Raw genomic sequence first — 27,668 nt, 5'->3', positions numbered from 1 at the left:
CACTACCATTATTAGGTTTTATAATATGGGGATATTCTTAATTGCATTAGGTCATGTCACTAACGAGTATCACTGACAAAAGTCATATAGCAAGATAAAAGGATCATATGTGATTTTTTTCACTATTTTGAATTGAAAAGGAGGGGGGGCGGGTGTGTGTGTGTGTGTGTGTGTGTGTGTGTGAGAGAGAGAGAGAGAGAGAGAGAGAGAGAGAGAGAGAGAGAGAGAGAGAAAGACAGAGAGACAAACAGGGAGAGAGAAAGACAGAGAGACAAACAGGGAGACAGAAAGACAGAGAGACAGACAGACAGACAGACAGAGAGAGAGAGAGAGAGAGAGAGAGAGAGAGAGAGAGAGAGAGAGAGAGAGACTGGATATCCAGCTTCAGTACCTGTTAGAGCGCGGGATGGCCGGGTGCTCAGATTAGAGGTGTCAGGGTTCGTTAATCTGTGAGGGAGACAGACTGCTACTCACGCTGCTTCTTGCACACCGCTCCCATTCATCGGCAGCGAAGGGGAGCGGAGCACATTTGGTGTTGACGCGCGTCGGGGAATTTCCCCCCTCTTTTTACAATGAATACCTGCAGGGTACATGCCTGGGTGTTTCTGGTCCTATTATGGCAGAACGGGACTTTGGCATCGCAGTTTCCCACACAGCTCATGTAAGTAGGCTATAGCCTCTATAATCCTATTTCGAGCAGTTAATGTTCTGGTTTGCAGACTCCTTGTTTCAAGTGCTCGTCGTTTGGAGACAAGTATTGGGCTACATTAATGAGCCACTCACGGTGTATTGGCGCTTGGGGGTGTGAGAGAGGGCTGGGCAAGTAATTTCATTCGTGCACCAGTGGTCATCTTGAAGGTAGCCTATACAATATTTCAGCTTTCCTGACTGCTCGCCTTAAGGCGGTGATTCATTTTGGTTACCGTAATCGGTTTTCTCGTCGGTGGATGTCTGTGGCCACGGAGCTCCGTGACAGCTCCTCTATGAAGTTGAGGAGTTCCAGTGGCTTCGTCTGGTCCTGTTCCTTTATGTAAAATGACTAAAGTTGGCCCTTGTCTGTGGCCCTTACCCTGATTGGTTGAAACGATCTTGTCAAGTCTTGGTTATTATTTCCCCTGTAATGTTCCGCCCAAATTCGACAGAACAATCCTATTATTCATTTGCAAAATCATAGTTATAGGACTTGTATATGTTCCCTTACATTCAGAAGGGTAATTCCATTCAAAGTTATCTTAAAATCCAATTCACATTTAGGATGTCTGCCTTATTCACCTGAACACCTTTTTATAGTTAGAGCCACCCAACAGCACAGCAATGTTTTAACAATATAAAGTGAAAGTATATTCACATTTAATTCAAGAGTTTGGGTCAGATGAAAAATTAGCATCTTGTGTTTACAACTATAAACGTTAACAACATCATAATAGATTTAACTGTTATTTGCAGGCCGTCCTCACCCAGAAAACGGCAGTATAGACCCTTTGCAAACACGTGAACCACCATCAGTTTGAAATACATAACACTAAATAAATTGTATTTATGGCTTTATGGCTTCTTCTATTGAACAACAAGTTATCGTGCCGTTATCGGTCAAGGTAGGACATCTGGTAGGTGCTCATAAAGAGTGGTATTTGGAGAAGTTGGAGATAGCAGGATTGGATACTGACCCTTAATTCTTCCTCCCTCCGTTTTCACTGACCTCATTAAATCGCCGAGTCTGCCCGACTTCAGTCCACATGTTCTGTACCACTATGTGGTAAACAGGGTATCCCCATATACTGGTGCTGATCTCAAAGCATTTAAAAGTCTGGATGCTTACCAGTTCTTTGTAGCTGGCTGGGTTACAGGTACGCGATGCTACGCTAACAGCGGGTGGAGGCATCAAACTAGGGTTTATTTTGTATTCATATATATTTTTTACTTAAGTAAAGATTTATATAACATGTAGCCCATGTTTTTGGAGGACATGGTCGATCGTGGCTACCCACATACCGTTGTTCACTGGGTGTGCCAATGCAACTTCTTAATGGATGCCTGAACGCATCCCAACTCTGGGAAGTGCAGTTATTAATTATCTATCACACGTTAATCCATGCAGTAAATCACGTAGTGTCTATGATCAGTAGTAACCACACATAATTGTAACATCTAGCCATCTTCTTATCTGTGCTTATATTCGCTGTAGCCTATGTTAAGACTTGACCGGTGGATATTACGACGTGATGGGCAGCAGCTAGCGAGCAGTCCAAAGCTAGTTGCAGCTATAGCCGTGGGTAGGTGCTCCGTTTTTTTGGCCTTTTTGAAGCTAGTTTCCGTGCCATGCCATCTTTAACTTAACCGATATTTTTTGTATGTGTGTTAAGTTAAATGATCAAGAGAACGGCTTTCTTTTTTGGATATGTAGCTTGGTCAGTGAATAACCGATGTTAGTTATGTGGGTCATCATCGGGTTGGACCTATTAGCAGGAACAGCTGGTTAGCACGGCAGCTAGCTAGCTGGTTGAGGATCATTTTATTTATCACTCATTTAAAACAGAAAGGCAATACATACACATGCTTGTGTTGGTGATGATTACTCTGCAGATTGTGAATGTGAGAACATAAACACGAAAGAAAACGAACGCGTTTAGCTTGCCGTCTACAGCATAACTCTTCCGCCGTCCGTCATGGCGTTCATAATTCGCGCAAGTGGAGCGTGACGTCACGTGCAAAGGGTCTATAGGTCGATTGTACAAGCAACGACCCATATTTATGTTTTCTGTTAGGTGGCAACATCTCACGGCAGTAGTAATTATCACAGGAGCAAAGAAGTAAGTTAGATGACTAAGTGTTGTGGTATGTGTCCACTGGCAAGCGTCCAGCTCAACTCACCGCCTCTCCGAAACTCATGAAAATCTTTTAAACTGAGCGTTGTCGATCTAAAATTAAGACAGATTTAGCAACTGCATAGCCTATTTCTCACATAAAATGTTTTCAGAAACACACTTCGGTGAACAATTTTCATAAAATAAGAGAAAATCTAAACGAGCCACCATGGTGGTCTGTTTTGAAATCTGGGAGCAGACAGCCCAATCAGTTCGTCCAGAGAGTGTTGTCTGTTTTCTTCGCTTTTCATTGGTTATTGAAGAGAAATTGATAACTGCTAACCCCCAGGCATCCACTACTTGAAAGCTGGGCAATCATTGCTGTCAAAAAATGCCTATGTGGACACATACCATCAGAGTGGCAAACAAGTAAACACAGGACTTTCACTCAGGAGTCCGGGGTTCGTGTTCCATGTAAAACTAAAAGGCAACCAATAGCAATGACCTCCATGGCGCAGTTACGTCCTCATTTTAGTAGTTTTACGTGACTAATTTTAAGCCAATCACTGATGATTTTCCTAAAAAAAAGTATTTTTGTTGCCAAAACTTGTTCCATTTCACAACATTAATTATGTGTTTGCAACTGTGCCCGTTATGTTAAATAGAATGCCAACTCTTAGTAGTAGCTAGCACCAGCTCCAAAAGTCGCTAAAAGTTATACGACGTTATAAGTATTACTTAGGTAGCCTATCTTTGAAGTAAAAAAAGAAATTCTACAAAGGGAGGGAAAAAGATCTATAAATAATTCTCAAAGAAAGCTGGCTTGCACAGGGCAGGCCAGGTCAGCGGCGTCTTTCTTCATCGCGTTCCGCTGTCTCTCCTACCAGTGGCGCAAAAAGTGGGTATGCGCTATATGCGGTGCATAAGGGCGCCGCATCATGGGGGCGCCAAAGCGATGGTAAAAAAAAAAAATAATAAAAAAATATTTTTTTGGTATTTTCTATGTAGCTGCTGTTGTGCGTTTCTAAATCATTTCTGCATTCGCTCCATGTTATATAACATTTTAGAGGACTAATAGGCTAGAGTAGGCGCCATATCTCATAAGATTCCATCATAGAATTTTTACATAGAAGAGGGAGCGGGTGTGGGTTGGGGGGCGCAGTGAGCGCTGAACGAGCAGGTACGAGTAGTGAGTTGTCGTCTATGGAAAAAGATGGATAAAGCAAAAAAGCTGTCAGGAGCTAAACATATAAAAAGAAAGAGGGAAAAGGAGATGGCATGTCAAGGGATGTGACAGCAGTTAAATAAGTGGATGGTGAAAGGCAACAGGTAGGATTTAAAGTGTGACGTCTGTGCTTGGAAGCTTGCAAATATTCATGTTAACAGACTAGCTAGCGTTTGCTAACACTGGGAACGTAGCAGCCAAATGGGGGTTTACGGCTAGCTTAGAATATGTAAAACCAAGGTTATATGTAAAACCGAGGTTGCTGAGCTGAAAACTGGAAAATATAAGGTAGCATGTATAATAAATGACAAGAATCTGGAAAACATAACTAATGCAATAACTCTGGTTTACCATGGAACCATGCATAGATTTGTTACCAAACTTGGAGGCTTGCAAATATTCATGTTAGCAGACTGTACTCAGACTAGCTAGTATTTGCTAACACTAGCAGCTAAAGTGGGGTTTACGGCTAGCTTAATGCAAACCATTGTTGCTGGGTTAACCCCTATGGTACCAATCCCATGCATGACATATCGCAATTTTATTAATGTAAAATAACAACTGGTAAATATAAGGTAGCATGCACAATTAATGACAAGAAGCTGGAAAACATAACTTATGCAATAACTCTGGTTTACCATGGAATCATTAATATATTTTGTTTTACCATTAGCTGTTCATGTTAGCTTTGCTGTCAGACATACAGACTATAGTTACATCTGTTGGGTGACATGGAAGCTGTAATTACAGGGTTACATCTCTCTCTCTCTCTCTCTCTCTCTTTAAAGGTCTGTGCTAAGTGGCTGTCCGTATTTGTACCTTTTAAAATCCAAAATGTGAATGTAATTTCAACAGCAGTACAACCTTACTGCATAATAGTTGTCTTATCTGATGCCATCACTAGGCTGATTTAAGAATTGAATTTAGGCTGCTATATTTAACAGTGAGTTCATTTCATTCAAGTGTGAGAATGGTGGATCAGGAAAGACAGGGGAAGGCAACAGGTAGGTCTAACATTAGGTGGAAGTGTAGGGGGAGCCACTTGATACCAACAGATTCATTTCTTAATGTTATTAATATAGAAAAACTAATATGGAAAATCTATTACATAATGTTTGTTTGACAATATGTCTTAGTGGAGAAGAACACAGGCAAGGAGTGAATGAGACAGACATGAGGTCGGCAATGGCATCAAGTAGAGATGAGACCAGTGATGACATCAGGTAGGAGTTCTATTAGTTAGACCACACAAATAAATACATATATATATCATATCATTATTTATAATTATGGTAGGCCTACAGTTGCTGATATACTTCTCCCCTTTGTACCTGCCTGCGCGCAGTGCTGCTGCACATGAGGAGAGAGCACAGAGGGGAGGGGCTGCTCCTCTGCTCCTCAGTCACAGAACCGCTGTGTTGGCGGCCACAGGAGAGAAATACCTTGCGTGCTCGCTGGACAATACTGGCGACTTTTTTTACAGAAAGTCGCTGTTTTTTCTACAGAAAGTTGCCAGATTTGTTGCTAGTCGCTTTTGTGAAATAAAGTCGCTAAGGGGGTCTGAAAAGTCGCTAAATCTAGCAACAAAGTCGCTAAGTTGGCAACACTGGTAACAGCCACCGTGGCCACTCGTTATGGTCACGTGTTACTGTCACGTGTTAAACACGGCTATCGTGCAGCAGTAAATAACAACAAATAACAAATATGCCATTTTGGGAGTCATGGGCAATCAAACTATTCAGTTGTTAGGTATGAGGATGTGTTGGTTATTTAAGTGTTAAAAATGCATTAATATGTTTGGGGAAAATTGCAGATTTTAGTGTTTATAATTTTAATGGGGCCTTTATTGACATTTACAGGTAAGCACAAATAAATAGTTGTTTTATTTTTATTTATCTAGCCAGGACATTTTAAGATACATTATCCCTTTTACAAGAGAGACATACCCAAAGTGGCAGCGTAGAATAAAATAGTGAAAATACTCACATATTTATTCAGTTACCTACTAAGTCTGCATGCTATCACATATATATCTGTTAGTCGCTTTACTTAGATTGTTTTTTTGAGCTTTTCCACCTTTACTCGACAGGACAGCTAGGTGAGAAAGGGGAGAGAGAGGGGGAAGACATGCAGGAAACAGTCACAGGTCGGATTCGAACCCTGGACCTCTGCGTCGAGGCATAAACCTCTAATTATATGTTCGCCTGCTCTACCCACCGAATCTAACCCGGCCACAGCTTTGCTTCGATTTTTACTTGAAAAGTTTGGTCACTGGACCAGACCCGGACATTGGAATGTCAGACATTTCGAATGTATTGTCATTTATATCAAGGTAGACTAAATATTACAAAAGCCTCTTAGTATAATGCAATACGATTCAACAGCACCAGCACTTTTGCTGATATTCGAACTCCGAAGTTACATGTCACCTAGTCTATATCTTTGATGTTCCACTTCCGGGATTGCTCCGGTGCCACAGGAAATTCCGCCGGATGCAAGTCTTTTCACCGATGTCTGTTTCCTTCTACTTTCTTTGTGTTGGAATTTTAAACTCCATGGTATGAGGACTAAGGTTAACTGCTCCTCAGTTCTCTGCATGGTAAATTGAGACAGCTAGCTAGACTATCTGTCCAATCTGAGTTTTCTCTAGCACAACTATTTTACAGCAGTCCATGCGGAGCTTAGAGCCACCCAAGACGATTGTGATTGGGTTAAAGAAATGCCAATAAACCAGAGCACGTTTTTCTCCCATCACGAAATGCTATGTCGACTAGCCAGACCCTGCTCCGCTCCGCAAATGTGGATGGTCTGGCAAAGCGAGATCAGGGTTTGAATTATGATTTCATCTTTGTGGGGGTCTCTTAAAAAAAAAAGAAGCAAATTTTGAGCATTAAACATTTCATTTCCTGCATTCTGGTGAATTTTTATGCACCTATTTACCTTTTTCTGAATCAATGTATGCTGGAAATATCTTTATGTAAAGGGAAACATAGATTACAGTCCAAATATAAAAACATAATGGAATATATTACAATAAGGCTCTCAGACATTCTGTATTGCTATTTATTCTCCTGTAGATCGACTTTTCTAATTATATCTGAGTCAGCATACATGTAGCCTAGAGGCATCATGTACTCCTCCCTCCTCTTTTGCGTCTTTTGTTGAGGAAGTAACCTCCTTAAATGTGCATATGACAATTATTCACCTCAATGATACATTAATTCATTTTAATGGATTAATAAAGCCCTGGACTGTAATATTTCAGATGTGTTTGAGCAAGATTACTGCTCATGTTCAAAATTTTGTGCACATTCAAAATATATTTAATCTGTGCTCGCTGTGATTTGGAGGAGTTGTGATATTTTGAGAAAAATAAAATGGTAATAGGCTATTACAAGAATAAAGTCATATTTCAGAAAATAATCTACCTGCACCATAGCCTGCTGTGCATTACGTGATTGCTCTGCTGATACGGTAGATCTCAGACCTTCTGACAGACTCAGAGCCCCGTTTGAGACTATGCGAGAGTGGACACCAAGCGACGCACAGGTCTGCTTCAGATCTCCGTGTGTTTGGGAAAAGTGCTTTATTTGTGATTTAAATAATGGTGCTGATGATACCCCCACAGGTGTATGATTTTACTGCTTTCGTGGGACCTCATCCTCTCTCTATGGGAGCTCAGCTCCCACGTAATTCGAACCCTGAGCGAGACTACATGTCACCAATTCAAGTCAAAGAGCTACCGCTGCAGATTGGACTCAACTACATAACAGTCTCAATCTGCTGGATGCTCATTGTGAATTTGTGAATAAGTGAGTGAGTATGTGTATGAATATGTTTTAAATAGGGCTGTCAAAATAACGCATTAATTTCGATTAATTAATCTGAGAAAAAATAACGTGTTAAAAAAATTAACGCAGATTAATCCATTCCACATTGACGTCTGCATACAGACGAAAATCTGGTGCCACTGATATGTCTGCGCTTCTCTCTGCTGCTCTGAAACAGACGTTACAGGAAACACAAACCCCGCTGCATGTGACGCTAGTTAACACTATACTCAACAGAAGCTAACGTTAGCCTACCGCTAGCTAGTTAACACTATACTCGACAGCAGCTAACGTTAGCCTACCGCTAGCTAGTAACTGGATTAAACACGGTTACAATGCTGACAGCTAACGCTAAACGGTGTAAAGTGTGACTGTGTTTTACTGTAGAGGATTCAACACCGGGATGTAACAATCTGCAGCTGCCGTCGGAGAAACAACACAGACGGTGCGTTCAATGAAACTGGTAAACTACCCGTAATTAATTAGATTACATTTTTTTATTGATTGACAGCCCTAGTTTTAAAGTTAATTCTGTTCGGTGCTTCGTATTTACAAAAGGCCTCCATCATCTTGCAGGTTAAATTAGTTCACAAAACACCATTTGACTGTTCCTTTCACCTACATTGCTCCTGTCTAATGTCATGTTCTCCAGGTTGTAGCATGGAAATCTCAAATGCATATTGTGGATTCAAGTGCTAAAAAACTTGCAGGCTCCCCTAGCATGCATTCTAAATGCACTTTACACTGGAAGCTGACAGTCTGCCTTGGGTTTTCTATGGTGATGGTGAACATTCAGTAGCACTTTCTTTATATTTCTATGGCCTTCACTGTTTTTTGAATGGTTGCTGAATTTCATTTCTATTAGAGGTTGTGGAGGGTTCCTTTTTTAAAACATTTGCAGAGAAGAAAATGTGCAGCCTGGTTCATCTACAGTGGTTCTCAAACTTGTTTCAATAATATACCCACTTTGAAATACTGTTTTATATCTTACATAAGTACCTCCTGACCAGCACAAAACATTTTTGGTAGAAAAAAAAGCCTATATATAAAGAGGCACAACACAACGCTTCGCTATCAGTGTCCGATGTAGAAAACAACAATATTGTAACAAAAAAACACTGAAATGCTACATTTGAAATGTTTAGAATCACTACATTCATTCATTATTAGTGTATAAGTATTTTAGAAACCATGCATGAATGATATTTTTTAAATTAACATTTACAAAAAATACCCCCTGCAGTATTCCAAAGTACTCCTTGTGGTATGCGTACCCCCAATCGAGAAACACTGATCTTCAAGTCCTTTTTCCAAAATAAAGATAATAAGATAAAAGATAATGCTTCTTGCCTCACAAGCACATCAATGTGAAATAAGAAGCAATTATTGGTAAGTATACTGTATATAAATGTAATCAGAAAGTATACATGATTGTAACTGTAAGTTACTGACCATGCATGTCTATCTGCACGGCATGATGATGATTAGATACAATAGAGTGTTTGGGCATAGACAAAATGAGCCAAAAGCAATTAAAATAAAGTGGCTTTCATCAAGCGCATTCTTCTGGATCATACTGATTACATGGATGGACAGAAAAATATTCATAATGCAAAAGGGGTTTGCAAACTGCAACTCATGTTGGCTGTGCCAGGAATATTTCAGAATCAGATCACCAAGCCTAATAAAATTACAATTCTAAGGTGACAATTGTTGTGAAAAAAGACAAAGGGTGCTGGTCTGGTCAGACCTTGATCCAAAAACCTTCCACTTCAGATCAAGGTACTTTTTAGGCTGAAGAATGTCTAAATTGGTCACTTGGGTGTGAGTGTACAGAATAGGCTTAGAGAGTGAGCAGAGCACCAAAGGTTGTGTTGGTGCATCACAGTTGGTGTTTCCATGCCTCATTCCGCTTTGCTGTCTGGACTTCAGTCCAAGCCTCTGTAATGATGTGTAATTAGATTGTAGTTTAACACAGCGGCCCACTCAAATACACACTAATGGCCAGCTCATTACTCTATCTAGTGCCAAAGTAATAGCATCATCTGTCTCTATTTTTCTTGTATTTTCTCTCTGCCTCTCTTTCTGTTTGGCTCTCATTTGCTCTTCCTGTGTCTGAAAAACAATGTAGGGCAGTGTCTGACCCAGTTGCCATTTGCATGTACATTTGTGTGTGTGTTTAATTATCCAGCGTTGTACCAGAGGCTGCAGTAATCAGAGCCCAGCAACCAGAGCAGAAAAAATTAGCTACCTCAGCTCAATAACTGACTTCATTACTGAATCACTGTTATTTTAGTCATTGCAAACAGCTTACATTATACGTGTGATAACAGTGTGATGATGATAAAATAATAATTGTTGAACTTCCCCTATTTGTGTACGTATGGAAAAAGGTGAAATGAGATACATTACATGAAGCAGGTGATGTGACATCACATACAGTAGACCAACCATGAGAGGCTGGGAGCTTGACTGTGAATATTAATATAAAGCTACAGGTGTACAGCTTTTATTTTATGGTCCATTACTGTATATAATGAGCCAAGTGAGTGCTTTGCAGTCAAGAATTCTTTGTCTGCACATTGCAGTGTTTGGTATTTACGCACACAGACACACACACACACACACACACACACACACACACACACACACACACACACACACACACACACACACACACACACGCACACAGACAAAGCAAATGCACATACAAGTGATTCAATGTTGTGCTAATGGGGATGAGCTATTCTGCATCACACTCTCATGAAGCCAAAATATTCGAAATAAATCTTGGAGATAAAAAAATGTCTATGTCATCCATATTGGATGTGCAGAAAAACACATTGCCCACATACTGCACCATAGCCAGGGTTGTCTCATCCATTTGTCAGCACCTGGGAGTTTTTGTTATAGAGATTTGCACTGGTAGCAGTAGATTTCACAGAAGCTAAACTCTGGAGAAAAGGCCCTCTTCTCTCAATGTCAAGTCCCTGGAATCACACACACACGCACGCACGCACACACGCACACACACACACACACACACACACACACACACACACACACACACACACACACAAAAATACGTATATATACACATACACTGTACAACTCTAACTCACAATTGACCTGTCCATGCTTCAGGCTTTGAGAGTTTAGGGGTCCAAGGTGCACTAAAATACCTTACAATCTGTTTTCTGTCCGTAGATTTGGGGACAACAAAGGGTAGGAGGAGAGATGATGAAGAGAAGAGAATTTAAGAGGAGCAAAGAGAGTGAAAAAGAGTTTAGAAGAGGAGACGAGAAGAGTGTCAGTTTCTCAACATCTCATGCATAGTTGTAGTTTGTATAACTAATATATAGCAAGAATCATAAAGAATTTGACTAATTGTAACTATGTTCACATATGAGGAATCTGACTGGCTGTGTTGCTCTCAAATGCACATACAGTACCTGTATCCCCAGTAGAATAAGAAAAAAAGTAAATTAAATCATTTTAAGCATATTAAGCAGATTATGCATTGGGTTAATATACAGGTTTATATATATATATATATATATATATATATAAATATGAAAAAATAAAATAAAAACAATCTCACCACAAGGTCTGTTTCGTAGTTATTTTGGAGGTTTTGATCATATCACAATCTTCATCAGCAGATATAATTTTCCATTATGGACATCACCATTTACAACACACTCACGGTCACGGTCATATTAGATACAGTAGTAGCAATAAACAACCTATATGGTCATCTTGTTTGAAGGATTTGTTGTTACATCCAGCACCACTGATCCCTTTGAACCTGTTTGCAGATGAAACATGATTACCCAAACACCAGTTGGTGGCTCTAAATCATCCTAACATACAGTACAGTAGCTGGACATCTATGTCAGTTTTCCTTCACATAGCCATACAGCTCTGCCAAGCCTCAGTCTACAGTGTTGTCCACAACCGCTAAACCATCTGACTTTGGTAATTAAGGTATAGCATGAATTATGGCTGACCCTGCTCTAATATCTCCACCTACCCTCTCTTTTCCTAAACTGTTTTAAACTACGCTATCCCCAATAGTTTTCTTGCTCTTGCGAAGTGTTTCCTATTTCTCCACAAGCGTGCCTGCTCAGATTTTTCCATACACACTGTGGATTTTGTGTCCCTGATGCATCTTTCCCACATCTCGTCTGGCTTCTTGATCTTTTGCACCTTTCTTTCTTTGTTTGCATCTTATCACCTTTCTCAGCTGTATTGAGGGTTGATGTTTTGCACACATATTGTAACTTGCATGCCACTTATTACACTGCTGCAATACCAATTTTTGAGGAATATTTTGTGGGTATGCATATCTGTTTTCTATGTTTATCTCAGTGTGTATATGTGAGTATAATATGTCTATTTGCCATTGGGGAGGATCGCAACTGAGTGTTGTATGAATGCATAGCAATGAGAGCATCTGTATCCCATGTCCAACCTGTGATCATTCTCATACAATATTAATGGAACTGTCTCAATGTGCCTGTGTGCGTGTGCACGCATCGCAGTATACATGGTGAATTACAGTAATGCATCCACATGCACAAAAGTATTTTGAGTCTTAACCAGTGGATTCGGTATTTGGCCGAACCCCAAAAATCTGGATTCGGTGCATCCCTAATTATAATGCATGCTGTGAGTTTATTATGGTTTGACAACATGATTGGAGGAGGATGAGAGGAAGGTAAAAAAAATGTGTGGCACCAGCAGGCTGGACCTGATGTCTCCAGAGCTCTTTGCTATACAGAGGAGCACGTCGCCTGACTCCTGGCCACCTCCCACCTCTTGCCTGTCCACTCACATCACTGTCACCGGTCACAACACTGGCTGACACTTATCTGATTGGTTGACTTCATGTTTGAACTCTTAGAAAGTAATCGTATTGGCTGACACTCAATGACACATGTTTGATTAGATGACATTGTATTTGTTCCCGGTGATTGAAGTTTGATTGGTTGACATTTTGCTTGACCTATCAGAGTGATTCTCTTGGGCCTTGTTTGTGTTTACACTGTCTGTCCAGATGGTCTTGTTAGATGATAGATCTAAGGTAACATGATGGACAGTTTAATTGCACTGTGAAATGTTTGTGATGTCTCTTCTAGACCGGTTACATCTGAGTTACCTTAAGATTGGTTGTGTGCATTGCTTTGTCCCATAGGATTAAAGAATGGGTTGATCAGATACAGAAAGAGCTTGTCAACCTGGCAGACACAGCCACAGCTGGGAAGAGCCTCACTCAGGTAAACACCCACACGCTGCACACACATGCATCAAGAGATAGCTATGGCCCTACCACATATACCATAGCATCACAGAAGTTGCACTTTTTTTTGTTTAAAAGTTATATTCTTCTTTTGTTGAATAAAACAAAAACATTTCTGACACATGGGTATTTGGTAAATCATCAATTACATACGTGATTTTACTCTTTGTGTCTAGATTTTTCAGAAAAACCGGCACCTGTACAGTGTTGAGCAAAACGACGCAGAGGAGCTGGTGGCCAGAGCAGCCACAAAAATTGAACAGCTGCTGCGGAAGAGATCTGCTGCCTTGGAGGTAAGACTCACTCCACTTAGAGGAACCAACTGTCAGTTTGCAATTTTACTTTGGTTATAAAGCTGTATACAGGATAAGATCTTATTTAACCATGGCGACGAAAATAAGTTTTCCATCTGCTTCTTTTAAAGACATTGTAGACTAGTATATTCAATAACCAAAGAAAAAAGTGGATCAAACTAGTGTTTAATCCACCATTTAATAATTGAATTAATTAATTGTTATTCTTATTTAAATGAACAAGTTAAGTGCATTTACATGTGGATTTTGGTGGACCGACAGACACCTACCAGACTCCTGGACAGACTAAGAAAAGATATTTAATTGCTCAAACTTTCCAATGGAAAATGTGCCTTCATGGCAGTTTGGCTTCAAACAAGGACAGACCTGGTATGAAACTACAACACAGGGCCTGAGGGCTTCAGCTGCAGAGAACCACAACTGTGATAGTTTAGTGTTGGAGAAGATTTAACGGGAGAAATGTTGTAATCCTGAAATCTAGTCAAAGCATTAGGATTGAATACATCTTTTAAATTTCATACCTCTATTTTTTATTTTTGTCTTTTTATATTTTGCACTTGAAAGGCAGATTTACCACACATTTGGACTAATCATTGCTATATTAAGATATGAATGTTGAAGTTGAATATCTGTTTATATATATTTAATGATCTTTGAAGCTCGTGCATCAACAAAAAATTCATATTTGGGGCATACATTATAGGCCTACATTATCCCCCTTTTGGCCAAATTGAATAATAGTTGTAAATGGAAATGATTGTTTATAATCCTAATAGTGAAATGATGTAAGCAATACATTTAGATTTTAAATAATCTGATTATAAGATATTGCTCAAAACACAAAGCATTCCATTGCACCACCATCTGGCAATGTATTTATTTAATTCATTATTTATCTGGCTGAGGTTTCACACTCGTTTTCCAAGTGGGATTGCTGTGGGTTTGGTTGAAATTATCCTTTAAATTGCGTTAAAGTCACGTTCAAAACATGTTACTGTAATAATCACCTGGCAACAACATCCTTGGGGCTTTTCCATATCAAAAGGCTTGCTGTGAGTGAAACAAATATTAGGAAGAAATCACTCAACAACCTTCAAAATTCTGGAGGGCGTTGTCCCAACGTTGTGGTTATTTTGTAAAAGCACACTAATATTTCAGTGGTGAGGTGATATGTGTAGAACAGATCACTTAATTGTGTGACTTGTTGGATGATAACAACGGTGGGTGAAGCATGCACACAAAAGAGTAGAGAGCGAAGACTGAGATCTTTCTTCTACAGTATCCAATGTGATAATGAGAGCATTGACCCTGAGGGTGTTCTCTCTTTCTCCCCCTCTTTTCCCTCCCCTTTTTTAAACATAGAAGTGGGTCAGAGATTCTAATCTATATCAGGAGTTTGAACTCTTTTTATACATTCAGAGAGAGTTCACAGCACCCATTATTCTGCCTTTATAAGGCATCACCATTGTTGTCTTATTAGTAATGGAGAGGGAGTATTTATGAATGTCCATAAACACATCTCCTGCCAAGTGTCTGTCTTGTGTATGTTAAGTAAACACCCTGGTGTTCTTATCATTTTTCCGAGTACTGGTGCCATAAGATGCGTAAGCAGCAAGGAGAAAATTGGCTACGGCACATTATCCACGTGATAGGTCAGGTGTGTGTGTGTGTGTGTGTGTGTGTGTGTGTGTGTGTGTGTGTGTGTGTGTGTGTGTGTGTGTGTGTGTGTGTGTGTGTGTGTTAGGGTACATTGTAGGTGGTGGGTCATCTCGCCTGATGCTAACAGTCCATCCAACCTCCGGACATCCATAACTTGTTACTCTTTATTGTTTCTTTGCGTCTCATCCTCTCCTAAGAGTAACCTCAAGGCACACTGATATTAAATTCTCTGTTCTGAGATGTATGGATGGGGAGATAAATGGATGAAGGGATGATGTGAAAGAAGAGCAAATGCATGAACGTGATGAATACATAGAGTGATTGATAGATTGACTGCACAGTCTATTTATTTGGGGTCTTTTTAAGACTTATAGGGTACAACACATAGTAGTGACACTAAACACCAGCAAACTCAAACCTGAACTACATACACTGTCCCTGTAGATTTTATACTAGTGCTTTGACGTGATTTTTGCTGACCAATCATCATCTTAGTTAAATGAAGAAATTTGGCTGTTTATCAGACAGAATACAGACAGAGAATCTTTATTGCAGTTGGGAGATCCTTTCTTGTTGAGTGCCTTTGATATGAAGTTGGGAGTGACTCTCAATGTCAATATAATTGGAGATAGCCCAAGGCACTTGAGCCACTTTCTCTTAGTTGTTGACTGCTTTAAAACTTTAATCCTCCTTTTGCCTCTCTCTCTCTCTCTCTCTTTCTCTCTCTCTCTCTCTCTTTCTCTCTCGTCCTCTCTGTCTTTCCGTCTCTGATCTCTAACTCTGCATGATGGATGACCTCTGAAAGGCCACAGTTTACCGAGCCACAGGTGTGTGTGTATGTGTGTCCACACATGCTTCCATAAATAGGTGTGTGGCAGAGTGTAACATGCATTATGAATGAGTACTTGGCTGCACACTGTTAGGAAAGATTCCTTTATCAAAGGTTTTACAATGTATACTGGGGCTTGATCGCAACAAGGAGCACTCACACACCTACTAAGCCAATTCCTCTTTTCCCTTTCTGGCTTGCATTTTCTCACCAAATAATGAACATTACAATCACCTGTCACATGTTTCCCTTGTGGTAAGCTAAGGTTAAAGTGGCTTTATGTTAACTAAGTAAAGTAAAGATACGTAGGGTGGCCTAATGGTATAAGGCTTCAAATAGGTCTATTGCTACACCTATTAGCTTAATTCACATATTCATTAGTTTTTATTGTAGGCTACACATGGTATATGCATATTTACTTCTGTTGAGTGTCCTCTTAGTTCAGAGTCACATTCATACAGTATATGTCAACACAGAGCAGCCACTCTACATTTCCAGAGGACCCTTGTTGCCATTGTTATTACTGTAAAGAAACATGTCATGTCAGTAGGCAATGACAAAAGACACACTTCTATAGTACACACATATACATTCATACTTTAACATAGACATGTTTACTTGTCCTAAAAAAGTACTGGGATGAACAGTGTTAATTTGAGTCAGAAAATACTTCTACTACTTAAAGAGAGAGACAACTGTGTGTGGTTGTGTGTGTGTGTGTGTGTGTGTGTGTGTGTGTGTGTGTGTGTGTGTGTGTGTGTGTGTGTGTGTGTGTGTGTGAGAGAGAGAGAGATTGTAAAAAGCAATTGACCACATAGTGAAAATGTGTGATGTGCCGGATGCCAGATCCATTTACTTAATTTGCCCCCATCCACAGCCTGTTCTCTCTTGGTCTTGCTGTCTACGTACACTGCAATTACTGTAAACACTTAATAATTGATGGTGCAGAACTGTTATGGCAAAAGGCAAACTGATAAAACACTGAAGACAGACATCCACACACGCTCACACACACATCAAGGTATTGTCGACAGTCCACCTCTCTCTCTTACTAACAACCAGCAGCCGTGTGGTGTTTGCTTTTGTTTGAACAATCTGCATGAGGTGAGTGAGTGTGTGTGTGTGTGTGTGTGTGTGTGTGTGTGTGTGTGTGTGTCTGTGTGTGTGTCTGTGTGTGTGTGAGTTCAATTTCCACTCTTCTCCTGGGGTGAAGGGCTCTGTCCAGTGACTAATGAGCCAGTCTACAACATTACTTAGAGTAATACCTCAACCAGCACCACTAAAACTCTACAGGACACAGGTGGCCCAGTGTGTGTGTGTGTGTGTGTGTGTGTGTGTGTGTGTGTGTGTGTGTGTGTGTGTGTGTGTGTGTGTGTGTGTGTGTGTGTGTGTGTGTGTGTGTGTGTGAGTGAGTGAGTGAACTTGTATATGTGTGTAGGTTAATGTTTGTGTTTACAAAAAAATTTAATCTTTCTTTTCCAATGACGGCATCACGATTGCTGGCATGCAAGTTACGTTCATTATTGAAAACCCTTGGAATGATGGGCTTCAGTAAAGTTATCATTTATGAACGAGGAACATTTTTACTGGATGCAATCATCTGAATATTAGAAATAGACATGAAGTGATTACTATTATTAAATATGCCAGACGTTAGCAATAGGTATCTTCTTGGCAATTGTTACTGTTAAATATGTACCTTACCAGTTTGCATCGTGGTTAGCTTGAATTCAGAATCCAGCTACAGTTGCCTCCAAGGATGATCCATTTTCACTGCAGGATAAATATTTCAAAATGTCCACTGAAATTCTCAAACCTGACCAAGAACCAAGAATCCACTTCTCTGCTTTTGTTGAAATCAAAGGGAGCATATTTAAACATTGCACTGGTACATTTTTACGCTCAGACAAGGCCCCTTGTCTCATTTGTCCAACCCACAATATCCAGGCTTTTGCTGCAGTGTCTAGTTCAGCCACATGTTCTTTAAAATTATACACTTTGTTTTTACATTTCTAAAAGGCTTCAGGTGCCACTATAAGATATTCCAGAATAATACCATAGACACAGCATATTTCCCTTGTACATTGAATATTTCTTTCAATTTACATCTCTCAATTTCTATGCTATTTAAAAGGTCAGTATGTTTGGCACACTTAATTCTGTGTGATAACTTTTAATTTTACAACTTTAACACTTTGATCATATTTCATTTTCTGAAATATTTTCTCTCCTCAGCGATATTAAACATTTTGTGTAAATAATTTAGGCTTACTGGATCTTGCAAACTGTGTCTTTCTTTTATCCTTTTTTTTTTTAAGATTATTTTTTGGGGCATTTTTTCAGGCCTTTATTTGTATAGGACAGTTTAGACTTGAAAGGGGAGAGAGAAGGGGAATGATGTGCAGCAAAGGGCAGCAGATCCGAGTCGAAGCCGCGACCGCTGCGTCGAGGAGTAAACCCCTATATATGGGCGCCCGCTCTACCAGGTGAGCTACCCAGGTGCCCACAAACTATGTCTTTTAAGTGTCATAGTCATCAAAAAGCTCTTCAAAAACAAAGCATTTTTTTTCTATTGTTTTGCCAATTTGGATTGTACAAAGTAGCTTTCCCTTCCTGATTTCACCTTGATGTCTACGTTGTGCAGTTCAGTTATCAGTGAGTTAAGTGTTTGGTGTGTTTGATAGAGTCTTTGGGCCCCAGGTGTTGGACCATATTTTTATTAATCTGTTGCCTGCTGTCACAATGTTATAATAATGAGCACAAGATGTGACATTAGGCGGTTTTCATGTGTGTGTATGTGTGTGTGCCAACGTAATGCAGTAATGAACAGAGACCATGATACGATCAGAGATATTGCAGTCTCCTGAGCAGATGTTACTTAACCTCCCATCTCCACTCTGCGCTGATCATATTAAGCAGACAAGAGGTGTCTGCATGTGTCTGTCTGTGTGCTTGCATTCCTGTTTATGTGTGTGTGATGGACAGAAAGAGAGGGAGAGAGAGAGAGAGAGAGTGGGAGGGAGCAGTGCAGATGGAGAATTCTAACTAGACTCATGGTAGGCCAGGGACAAGTATCTAATACATTCTTCGCGAAGAGATCCAAACTGTGTTGGTGGCTAACAACATGCTAAAGATAACAATGGAATACTTGAGACAGTTTCAATCTTTCACTGTCAAGAGATGCAGTTGTTTCATATATAATAATAATCTACATTAATTAAATGTGACATGTAGTTTTTTCAGAATCAATATTGTGATACTTTGTTGTAATTACAGTAATCGAGATGTGATGAGATAATTAGTGGCCTTTGTCTTACACCAGTTTGAGGTACTGTTTCTCAGTCACAATCCACATGAACGTTGTTGCTTTCTGACACTGCTGCTGTTACATTTCCATCATGTCTTTCCACGTTTGTTTTTTTACCTTTTGCCTTGCAGGAAATCACAGCTTTTTAGATTTGTTTAGTTTTGCTTTTGCCCTCAATTTGTCTTCATGCCACTTTGTGAAAGGGCACCCAAGTAAATGAGTTATACATTATTACTAATGGTTTTAATAATGATTCATAGATAGAAAAATGTCAAAGGTTAAAAAAAAAAAGGACTGATCAATGAATTACCAACATTTATAGCTTCATAACACGATTTGTGTTGTAAAGAAATCCAACATATTCCCTGTGAAATATTATCAGGGAACAAACAATATACAATATCTGAAGTGGACAGTAGAGATACACAGAGATGAGAGCAAAAGAGCCAAAGAAAGCGAATACGACTTGAAGCAGCTGTGGATTTACTGCTCCCATTGGAGGCTTTGGCCTCTGGATGAAGTCATGTGAAGCAGTATGGCACTCCCCATGGGCTCTCACAGCTGCAGATTCATCTGCTCTTTCTCTCTGTCTCACGCTTCCTTTCTCCCTTTTCTCATCTCCCTTCCTTTTCCTTCGATCCTTGTATCCCTCTCTTTCTGTCACCTTCCTTCTCCAGTCTACTGTATCTCTCCTGTGTCCAGCTCCTGGCCTTTTGCCACAGTTCTCTGTCAAACTGGAATTTAAAATCAACCTTCTTTATCTCTTCTGACCTCTGTCTCTCTATTATCATGCTCCCTCCTTTCTCCTACTGCATGTCTCTTCCCTCTCCCTTCAACTCCCCTTTTGTATCACTCCTCTCTTACACTTCCTGTGTCATCTGTTTCTCCATTTGACTCTGTTTGTCCATCTTCCCTATTCTGCATTTCTTGTTTCTCCCAAGTCTCCTGTTGTTTCTTACTCTTTTTATCTCCCACTCTCAATCTGTTATAACTCCTTACATACATGAAACAAACTAATGCATTGCTGGTTGAAGCTCCCATCATTCTTTACTAAACAACCCCCACCTACCCTTGTATATATCTATCGTCATCATCTCACTGTTCATTCTTATAAGCTACATTTTAATGAGAAGTGTGAACACTGTGATCATGCTGAGTCAGAGTATTGTTTTTCTCTCTCTGGACTGTCCTTTCCGTTAATCCATCTGCTCATAATTTATGCATTTTCCTCTTCCCTTTTCAGACTCTTTTCTTTTCTGCTTCTCATATTGACCCTTCACATCTCACACATTTTTACTTTCATGTCATCCCTTTGAGTTGGGACTCATTATGGTGAATAGATAACCAGCGTTCATGAATGTGGACACGTTGTCAGAAACAAGGATGGGAAAGATGAGACTGGATGTAGGTGTTAATGATCTTTTAGACCGTCACTACTCTTGTGAGTATTGCTTTGTTGTCTAGGGGAGAAGGCAGTGTGCTCTGAATGGCCCATTGATTTTAGTTGTGTGGAGACTTTAGACACACATACACACACACACACACACACACACACACACACACACACACACACACACACACACACACACACACACACACACACACACACACACACAGGGAGTCCGGGAGGCTCTGTGAGGTTTAGCAGAGCCTGTCTCATCTTCCCTGTCTATCCTTTAAGCTGTGCTCTGCTTTCTCACTAAATGCATGGTGGGCTACTGGGCTGTCCTGGCAGAATGACAACTAAGACTGGTGAGAGCCGGGCAGAAATATCTCTCTGTGGGGCAAGCAGGTACGAGTCCAATAGCCATCCAACACTCGTGCCAGCTCCAAATGTTTCTGTGCTCTCTATGGGTGCTGTGTAATAATCTCATACATCAGTGTTCTTGAACGATGAAAGTTGCATGAAATTAGAAATATTATATTATGGGCCCTATTTGGCTGTTGGAATATTGATAGGCACAACTGTTGTTGCAGCCATCATTAGACTGTGCTCATGTTCAAATGGGAGTAAGATATAGCCAACCAACATCTATCAGCAATTCTGCCTGCAGATAGTATTGGACGTTTCTTCCTCCTAGTATTAGATAACATGATTCTTATAAGTTCCCTGTTTCTCACTAAAACACCTCATTCCTTAAACCACTCCACTTACCATCGCCATTGATCCAATTCCCAGTCTCTTCGTATCCATCTAGACCCCATTAAGGTTGCAGGGAGGTGGTGGCTACCCTCAGGTCTCCAGTGGTCATCCAGTGACAGAGTTGACTCATTATGGTGTGGAACTGGGATATCTATACCACAATAAGAGAGAGAGAGACTAATGAGCGGTTCGATCAAGCATGGGGATTGTGTTATGCACTCTTAATAACTAAACCGTTGTAGTGCTAAATTTGTTGTTTCAATTGAGAAACTCTGGCGTCTAATCAATTGGCAGAGAGGGCAACTTACAGTGGCTCTGTAATGAACTGTTATGCTAGTTTAGAGAGGTTAGCTGTCACTCAGGGAGTGGTCTCATTAAATGAAGGCTCTATAGTTTAGAGTGGATTTGATTATGGTGACAAAGAGAGAGATATAAAGGGATACAGAGAAAAATAGAGAAAAAAGAGAAGGGTAATTAGGTATCTTTCCTCACACACACCCTCCTCACCCCCCTCCATATCTCCCAGAGGGGAGAGGAGCCTCGTCAAAGCCCTGTCATGAATTTTTAACAACCCTGTCGGTCTGCACTCTTAGGCGGTGTGTGAGTGTGTGTGTGTGTGTGTGTGTGTGTGTGTGCGCATTTGTTCATATACAGTAAGTGTGTAAGGGAAAAGGGTATGTTGACCCGAAATCCTTGTAGTCCTATATGCTCCATTAATGTCTAACAAATTGCTACAGCATCACGCATTATGTATCAAGGGCTTATACTCCTGTCTCATATCACATACATCATCATGGAGAGATTTGTAATCAACATCCATGTCCATGCATGGCTGTATGTGTGTGTGTTTCCGCATGCATTTACGGTGGTACGGTACTTTATAGATTTAGCAAATTGAACATATTTTGAAAGATGGTCTGGGTTTCTGCACAAGTGATAACACGCAGTTAGTTCAATGGTGTGACATTAACGTGATGTCATGTTACATTGACATTAGTTGACATTAACCTAATGACAAGACCTTCTGCATTTGGCATTTTCAGCATGGATATGAACTGCTGCTCCCACTTTCCCTCAGGTGGCACATTAAGACATTCTTAAATCGTTTTCCTTTTTTTTTTCTAATGGAACACAAATATAAGGAACCAGGTTTTTTGTTTTGAGCGTTTTTGCGTTTTTGGATTTGCAGCGTAGGTGTCACTGAATTTAACTATTAATGAGAAACAAATGGGATTTTATACGACCACCCAGTTTCCTTACCTCTGAATTCACAGTAAGCTCTGGTAAAGCAGTAAGTAGGCAGTGAGTTAGATCTTGTTCGTGCAAAGTCACCAGCCGCACAGTGGCTTTTATGACCAGCACATGATTTCAAGTAGAATCTACTGCTCTGGTATCATGTACAGATTCTTAGAGTGGATAACGAGACACTAAATATCTGTTGGCATTATACGAGTCTGAATCAGACGTGTTTTCATACTACTCATTAAATTGTTCTACTTTAATTAGAGCTATTGATACAGATGTTAATCTCCAGAAGAAATCACTAAAATAGTCTAACCTCCCCTAATGTCTAGTGAAAGCAAGCGTCATCGTCGAGCATATGATTGACGCAATTTATACATGGAAAACAGATGTGCAGTGACAGAACTTTTTTGGAGCGTAATAACCTAATGATCACTATTTTGTGTTGGTATGTGTATGTGTGTGTTATGGCTCGAATGGGGTGTATATTTAGCTGCTGACAGCAGCAGAGGAGGAGGAGACAGGTCTGGAACAGAGCCCAGGACTGGAGGCCAAAGGGATGGGACTGTTGATCAAGAATGGAATCATTGCCTACAGCAGACACATGGCAATAGACACACATATACACATTCAGACCCACACACAGTAAAAGCACAGAATGACATATACTATAAGCATCTCATCCAGTTATTGCTCATGGACAGATCTGACATGGCCTTTTTTATACTTCCTTACTTGCGCAGTTCAACAGATGGGTATCAGACGGAGATTCAGCTATAAATACACTTTAACGTCATCCATTCTAATTGCATCGATTAATTAAAAACACATCCCTGAGTTTCTCTGAGGCTATGGTAACTTTGCTGTTGTGAAGGAAGTCAGTGTTTCAGACAGGGGGGTTCATTTAAAGGATTTCCTCCACAGGGTTGTCATTATCTTGTAGGAGAAGGGCAGGCAAGGGCCAGGCTAAGGTTTGATCTGTGTGGATTTGCCTCGGTGAACATTGAAGTGAATTGAAATTTTGACCTTATGGTGTTAGACGAAAATCACCAAAGTACAATGACATGAATCCTCTGGGGATCATAGATGTCTGTACCAGATTTTGTCCCAGTCCATCTACGTAGTTAGTACATGTTGAGATGTTCAGTAGATAAGTAAAAGGTTTGGCCAGCTGATGGCACTAGGGGAAATTCAGGGAAACAGTAAAGTAATTGAAATGTATCCTCTGGGGGCCATGAATGTCCCCAAGTACAATGTACCAAATGTAGTCCCAATCCATGCAGTATATGTTGAAATAGTTCAAAGTATATGTCCAAACTTTGAACTGCTAGTAACCTGAGGCGCCAGATGGTTTGTTAACACAGAACCATCTTAAAAGCTGTCATTGGAAACTGTTTTTAAATGCAATTCCACTGTTCATTGATGTTCATTTATGAACAAACACTACCCTGGATGTCTACATAGCACTTAAGGCAGTCATTGGTTCCCAGTGTGATAAATACGCACTGGTTAGTTTGTGCTTGCCCTTTTTATTGCTTGCAGTGTGCAAGAAATGTTTGTGCGATAAATATATTACTCTTACCACTATTTTCTCTATTACTTCTCAGTGTGAGTGTGTGTGCATGTTAGCGAGATGTGGAGAGCAAAGGTGAGGTTAAATACATTTATATCCCCCTGTTATTTAGTAGAATGTAAATTGATTGACAGCCTCTGTGTTGGTAATCCATTTTGACTTTATTCAGTGATCTGATATTTCTTACACTGCTGACCCCCCTTTTCTCTATATTTTCTTTCATGCTCTCTTTCTCTCACTCGCACATACACACACAAATACTACTCTCTGGCAACAGTACAACCTTTTCATTCTGACAGTACGACACCCTGTGGTGTGGCCTTAGCGGACAGTGCAGTAAGACCGTGAGATCATTACTTCACAGTCTCCCGGATGGTCTCCATCATGCTTTTTAACATACTCTCGTTTGCTCAGGTTTTCTATAATTAGACTGACGCTGTGAAGGAGGCATACCTTGTGCAGTTTCAAATCTAAATCCCTGTCATATTTCACTCCCCAGAAACTAGCCACAGCTGCTGAGAATTTCCAGATGCAGCATAATTGGAAAGACGAGTTTGAGGTAACGGAGGGACACAAAAATACAGACACACACGCATACAGGAATACCTGCATAAGTATATTACATATGTGTAAGTTTAATGTGTGTATTATATACTGTAGTGTGTCCATTACTAAATTGGTTTATTGCACATTATACACTGGGTTATGACGCGTGATGCCCCTCATTTCAGATGACAGATACTGTGCTTTCTCTGGCATGCAATTATAAAGCAGTAGTCAGGAAAAAATACTTGTCACAGAGACAGATAAAAATGTGTCTAATCTGTGAATGACCATATTGCATTCTCAATGGCAGGAATATGCTTCCCTGAAGCTTTGCAAATGGCTGTAGGCACACAGACACAGATGTAAAAAGAGGAACACTCAGCTTAACTCATAAAGTATTCATTTGATTGGTAGCACAGACTAGTGAATTCATTAACATAAAACTGGAGAATTTACTAATGGAGTTTGCTACCAACAAAATAAAGAACTGTTTAGAAATGGATTAAGCATTTCATGATTGCATAAATGTTACTCTTCTTTGTACAACACCCTAAAGCAGCCACAAAGTGATATTTGTGCTTCTGTGTGACTTGTTTATAGGGTGATGAAATCTCCTACTACAATGCAAAGGACAATGTGAGTGTGCTTTTTGTTTTCCTTCCGCCTATTTGCTGTTCTGCCCCGGCAAACACACAGGTCACACTCGGACATGGGCCAGTAACATAGTTTTACTACACAGCACCCACTTTTTCTCTCTTGTCCTCCCTTTCTCCTCCTCATCTTCCCTGCTCTCGTACGTTTTGCTTCTCCTTTTCACCACATCCATATCATATTTTTTTTCTACCTCAATTTATATCATTGCCTCAGCCTTTTACTGCAAGCCCTCCCTCTTTTGCCTCTTCTCCAGGCTTTTCTCCGCGTGTCGCTTCCTCCCCGTCCTCCCTCCACCCTCTCTCAGGTGCAGAGGTTTCTGCCATGTTTCTCCTCTAATTGACAGATGAGATGTATGAGCTGGCTACACTGTTGCTTTATTAGGAAGCAACTGCTCGCACTCTCCCTCCCCCCTCTTGCATTTTCTCTCTCCCTCCACCTCACCACCTCACTCCCTCTCTACTCTGCATTCTTTCCTTCATATCTCATCATGCTTTTCTTCATATATCTCCCTGTCTGTACAGCTCTCATTGATGTAAATTGGTGAATGCACACAAGGAGTTATAAAGCTCCACAAGGGGCCTAGACAATCTGGCTGTCTCCTGCTACTCCTCCCAAGTAAATATGATTATAAGGCGAAAATGCAGGATATCATCAAGAATACAGTCAATGATGATAACTATTCATAAACGAGCTGGGAGGGTGTAAAAAGTGCCGCGATGACATTGATAAGGATGTATAATCAGTCTTGTGCTTTTAATAAACCCACAAACATGCAAAGGTGCTTCAGCAAATACAATAATGAGGCTTTGTATGATATCTTAAACCTACGGTCAGCATTACTGTCTGCATCTTGATTTTCTTTTCCCCCCTCAGCTGGATGCAAATGAGACAGAGGGAAGAAAAAACAGGATTCGACCAGACTTTATAGAGGATCCATCATTTAAACGTTTGACTGATCACAACCACACGGCTGTCCACATCCCCACTGACATCTATGATGGCTGTGAGTACACACACACACACACACACACACACACACACACACACACACACACACACACACACAAACACCCAAGTGGTAACCATGGATACAAGTGACACACCAACCCATTAGGAAATGTTATTTACAGATTTTGCCCCTGGCAAATTTGCCCATGGTTACATGATGGTTTAAAAAAAAAAATAATAATACAGCACAACAGGATCTTCTCCTGTACTCTTCTGCCTCGTGGCTAAGCTATGTGTCTGTGGGATATAAATAAATAGAGGATCCTCTGAATGAAATGAACTGATGCTTTTTGGCCTTTGTCCGAGAAAAACCTATCAAGGTTTTGGTAATAAGTATTTTTATTCAACCTGTTCAGGATTTACATTATTAGCTTTGAAGCATATTTGTAAATAAAAGGTTTGATTGATATGAATTCTAGCCAGTGATCCAACTTCATTTCTACTAAACATATATTATCTACATAATCCTGTCAGTTTTCTATATTTTCCCATAGTGGAAGGTTTTATTTGGAAATGTGTCTTTCTTCACAGTATGATAATTTAGTATTTTTTACCTAACGTAAAATAAAAAAACGTGTTCCCTACACTACATCCTTAGGTGTCATTATAAAACGGTAATATCAATGCTGAAAGCAATCAGTGTGTTAGCTCTATTAGCATTGTTAGAGACAAGAAAGGATCATTTCTCTGTACTGTAAATCATAGGCCAGTATCTGTTTGATTGCCTTGTGTATGCTTTATGTTGTCAGTTGTATTTGAACTGTCTGGCATTGAAGTTCATGTCTGCAAAACAATTTAAGACTATAATGAAACATATGTGCATCTGTTACAGAGTGTATTTGCCCTGTTTGTCAAAAAAGTACATTTCTGATCATTTCATCGTCATGTGGCAACATTTACATTCAGTGGTTTGCAGTAATTTGATTCTCTAGAGTCTCTGTGACATTAGCACAGCTCAAGTTGAATGTCAATGACTTAAGGATGCTCTGTTGAATATTTTAACATTGGACTAATTTATGTATTATATTTGAGCAGTTTTTTTTCCTTTCTATTTTTACATTTTAAGCACTTGGGTGGTGCTCTTATCATAGTGTGACTTTCAATGAGCAATAAAGTGCCTTGCTCAAGGATACTACGTTAGGGCTGCACAATATGAAGAAAATATCTAACTGTTTTTGACTGATATTGCGATTGCGATATGATTCATGATATTGGAGGTAATGATCATGTTG

The 27,668-nt window shown here is 40.0% G+C and overlaps 1 protein-coding gene across 1 annotated transcript in view; it reads left to right on the top strand.

The window, feature by feature from the left end:
• Nucleotides 1–572: 572 nt before the first annotated feature.
• Nucleotides 573–27,668, top strand: part of LOC144521512 (voltage-dependent calcium channel subunit alpha-2/delta-1) — a 60,648-nt gene continuing 33,552 nt past the window's right edge. The window contains exons 1-6 of the mRNA XM_078256060.1: nucleotides 573–661; nucleotides 13,057–13,138; nucleotides 13,338–13,454; nucleotides 24,728–24,787; nucleotides 25,375–25,410; nucleotides 26,302–26,431. Of these exons, the coding sequence (XP_078112186.1) occupies nucleotides 573–661; nucleotides 13,057–13,138; nucleotides 13,338–13,454; nucleotides 24,728–24,787; nucleotides 25,375–25,410; nucleotides 26,302–26,431 (514 nt within the window). The remainder of the gene's footprint in view (nucleotides 662–13,056; nucleotides 13,139–13,337; nucleotides 13,455–24,727; nucleotides 24,788–25,374; nucleotides 25,411–26,301; nucleotides 26,432–27,668) is intronic.

Source organism: Sander vitreus, chromosome 8, assembly GCF_031162955.1.
Source record: "Sander vitreus isolate 19-12246 chromosome 8, sanVit1, whole genome shotgun sequence".
Taxonomy (NCBI): Eukaryota; Metazoa; Chordata; class Actinopteri; order Perciformes; family Percidae; genus Sander; species Sander vitreus.
Note: the sequence above shows the minus strand (reverse complement) of the source record. Positions and strands in the feature narration are given on the sequence as shown.